A 3,844-nucleotide genomic window follows, 5' to 3' on the forward strand; every position below is an offset into this window, starting at 1 on the left:
TGTTTTTTGTTTTTTGCTTGTCACATAATTTTGGGAAGTAGCCCCCCCCCCCCCACCCCCCCCCCTCACTTTTGATACCGTTTCTTATGCACAGGCCTGATGTGTGTTAATAATACAAATCTGTCTCTGCAATGCAATGCAACAATGCTATGTGTATTAATTCTTAAAGTTGTGCACATATTTGACAGGAACAATAATAGCAGGATTTACCGTTTGTTGCTGCGCACGCAGCGAAGACATGACAGGATGTGAAAAGCTGAGTAGTTTTTGCATCAGCTTCTGGATCGGGATACTTCAAATTCTCACCCTTCCAGTCCTTCTTCTGGGGTGGATCTGGAGTTGCATCTGGGGCGTGTCCTTTATTGGAATGTCAAGTGAGACTTCAAACTTGTTATAATTGCTCTCACAAATTACCATATCTGTTATAAATATAGAAAATATTGTAAAGTAAAAGAATGTTTGTATAATTATAAAACATGAAAAAGTACATATTTCTGTCCTCAGATTAAAGTACATGTATATAATATCATAACCATGTTAACTTTTGATAACTATATATATTTTTTTCTTTTTTTAAATTTAGATGAGTACTACATTGATAATCCAGTCATGGATCAAGGTCATGTGATTTCAACGAACCAATTAAATGTTGTTATCACCCCTCCTCGTCCTAATCCACATGGGTATCCAAGGGCACCAGTAGAACAACCAGGATATCCTCCACAACAGCAAATGCAAGGAGGTTATTATCCGGGCTATCAACAACAACAGTATTACGGACAGGAACACCCACAGTCGTCTTATGGTGCCACGCCGTCCGCACCACCTATAGAGGGCCAAGAGTACCCACAACAGGGACCCAGCGGATATGGAGGGAATTCACAACCAGGACCATACTACGGGGAACCTCCTCCCCCTTATTCTGAGTCAGATGCCCCTCCTGCCAAACCCCCTGTTAAATCATGATGTTAAATTTTGTTGTCGGCAAACCGTTCTTGACATTGTATTATTTCATGACTTTTAGCAATTGTTTTTTTAACCATGTGCGTGAATACGTACATGTATATGAAAGACTGTTTAAGTATCTGTGATAGGTGGCCATGCAGGGGTAACGGTTATAGCTGGGTATATATGTATTTCAATGAGTTACCCCAATTGTTCTGATCTATATACATTTTGGTATATGTACACACCTCCTTTTTTTTTTTTTTTTTTTTTAATAAAATCACACGATATATATGTAACTTACAGCGTAGATATTTTATTACTGTTTGCAGACAATTTGAAAAAAAAAATGAATATAACTTTGATTAATCTTATATATGAACAAAAGAAAATGGATAGGGCATGAAGAATGGTGATAACTGTACATGTGTCAGTTAAAGTAAAATATTTTGAAGCATTGTTTTAAAGTTGTTTTTTTTTTTCAAAATATTTACATAACACTGGCTATTTTATGCAAGTTCTTATGGGCTCTATTTTAGAAAATGAAAGAGATGTTGCAGTACACGGCGTTTTAGAGATACAATTTAGTCTGTTCATTGATTTTGATACTATTTAAAACCTTAACATTGTTGTCAAGTGTCAACATTATACAGTGTATTAAACTAATGTTTTATTTTAGGTCTTAATTCTTTTCAAGTTTTTTATTGGTGCTTTAGCTTTCATTCACAGCTGCATGTATTACGTTTTATCCCTTTTTTGGAACATACATTGTTAAACAGATCTGATAAATTGTTAAGTACATGTATATTGATTTATATTTTTTCCTAATTTTATTTATTTTTGTGGTTTTTCTATATGTCTTTTGGTCTTCATTAAAATTGATAGTTATTATCATGTATGTTTATATACTAGTAAGTTAAAGATATGTAGTAATAACTCAGTAATTTCTAAAGAATAGGGACCATATGCAGCAAGATGGACGGGAGAGAAGGCTTGAATTTTACTTAAAGCCTTATTATTGTCACTCTCTTCCATCGGCTCATACATTCACCTCTGTCCTTGGCTCGCGTATATCACAGTTATAAGCACAAGAAATAGTGGGTTTGTTTTAATTCATTATAATCAAATGCCTGTGCAAATGTATTTTATGTCAAAAATCTTCACTCGAACCAATTGCAGAGGTGTCTGAGAGTGGAATGAACGACAACTCTGCAAGGGAGATTGCATTATTTTAGGTAACACAATATGAAGGGATTGTGCACTGCTTGTGACATCTGTTTATACAATATGAATTGTTTTTATTTTTTAAATAAAAATATACTTTGATTGTTATTCGAATTTTAAAATAAAAATTGTGAAATTTGCTGTTTGTGCAAATGTTAACTCTATGATATGCACTCACACAAACCGTAGTTGTCCAAACCGCCATTCTTTAAAATTAAGGGGGAAAACGCTAAAAGATAAAACATAAAATATAAAATGGTCGGATAAATCCGGCGACTGCCAAAATGGTACATACTTTTAAGATCGGGAGTTTTTATTTTTAAGATCAATTGTACATATACAGGTTACGGTAGCCTTGTGGTTGGGCGCTCGCTTCGTGATCGGGAGGCCCAGGTTCGATTCTCGTTCGCCGCGCCGCTTCAATACCTAGGGCATAGGTAGTGACTGTTCCTTCGCCAAGCGCCAGGAACTAGAAGTGAAAGTCACGGGTCTTTCGGATGAGACCTTACAAACCGAGGCCCCTTGTCACGGTAGGCGTTGGCACGATAAAGAACCTTCACTGCTCAATGGCCCAGAATGCCAATTATAGGTCTGAATCCCTTCACTGGCATACGTTGACGTCTCTATATGAATGAAAAAATCTCGAATGGGACGTAAAACAACATACAATCAATCAATCAATTAATCAGTTGTACATATAAGTTAACAGAGATGTAAGGTACTGTATTTGGATGTTGATTTTGACGATTAACGAGGAAAATACCAGATCAATTGTATATGTATCACATGAAACATATGCATGCATCAGAGGAGTTAATGGTACAATTTAATTGTACTTGGATTTCGAATAATTAGTGACAAAAATACCAGTTATAGAACGTAGTGATTTTTATGCAAAATAATTTTTATAGGATACATCATTTGTCCGAATAACACCTCCTAAAGTTCTCAAGATAGAAAGTTTTTATCTTGCAGATCAGTTGTACATATTTTAGAGATAAGCATGATACTTGAAATTTCTGTTGATGGTGGCATATTTCTGCCCCCTAAACATAACATGCAACATAATTATGTAGACATGCGACTTATTTATGTCAACATGCAAGATAAGTATGTAGACATGAAACTTATTTGTGTAAACATGCAAGATAACTATGTTAACATGCAGATAAATTATGTCAACGTGCGAGATATGTATGTTGACATGCAACTTATTATCTTGCATGCCATAAATATTTTGCATGTTAAAATATAACTCATACATGTATGTTGGCATAAATTAATCGCATGTTGACATAAATAAGTTGCATGTCTACTTAATTATGTTGCAAGTTAATTTGAATAATCCACATGTTGACATAAATATCTTGCACGTCAACATGAATAAGTCGCATGTCAACATAATTTTGTTGCATCTTGTTTATATGTTGTCGTTTTATGATATATGAGATATAAATGTCAACATGCAAGATAATAAGTAAGTATGTTAACTATGGTGGCATATTTCTGCCCCCTACATGTAAGATAAATTATGTTTACATGCGAGAAAAAAATGTCAACATTGAAGTTAATTATGTCTTCATGCAAAATAATAATGTTGACATGCAAGGTTACCAATCTTTTTAGAGATTCTAATTTTTATGTTGGTAAACATACTACTAACGCCACTATACGA

General features: G+C 34.5%; 1 protein-coding gene across 1 annotated transcript in view; it reads left to right on the forward strand.

The window, feature by feature from the left end:
• LOC133187893 (DAZ-associated protein 1-like) overlaps positions 1–1,801 on the forward strand; it is a 4,870-nt gene extending 3,069 nt beyond the window's left edge. The window contains exons 2-3 of the mRNA XM_061323283.1: positions 189–374; positions 584–1,801. Coding sequence (XP_061179267.1) covers positions 189–374; positions 584–966 — 569 coding nt within the window. The 3' untranslated portion in view covers positions 967–1,801. The remainder of the gene's footprint in view (positions 1–188; positions 375–583) is intronic.
• The last annotated feature ends 2,043 nt before the right edge of the window (positions 1,802–3,844 follow it).

The sequence above is a fragment of the Saccostrea echinata genome, unplaced genomic scaffold, assembly GCF_033153115.1.
Source record: "Saccostrea echinata isolate AGI-Se365-2 ecotype Australia unplaced genomic scaffold, CSIRO_AGI_Sech_v1 ptg000015l, whole genome shotgun sequence".
NCBI lineage: Eukaryota > Metazoa > Mollusca > Bivalvia > Ostreida > Ostreidae > Saccostrea > Saccostrea echinata.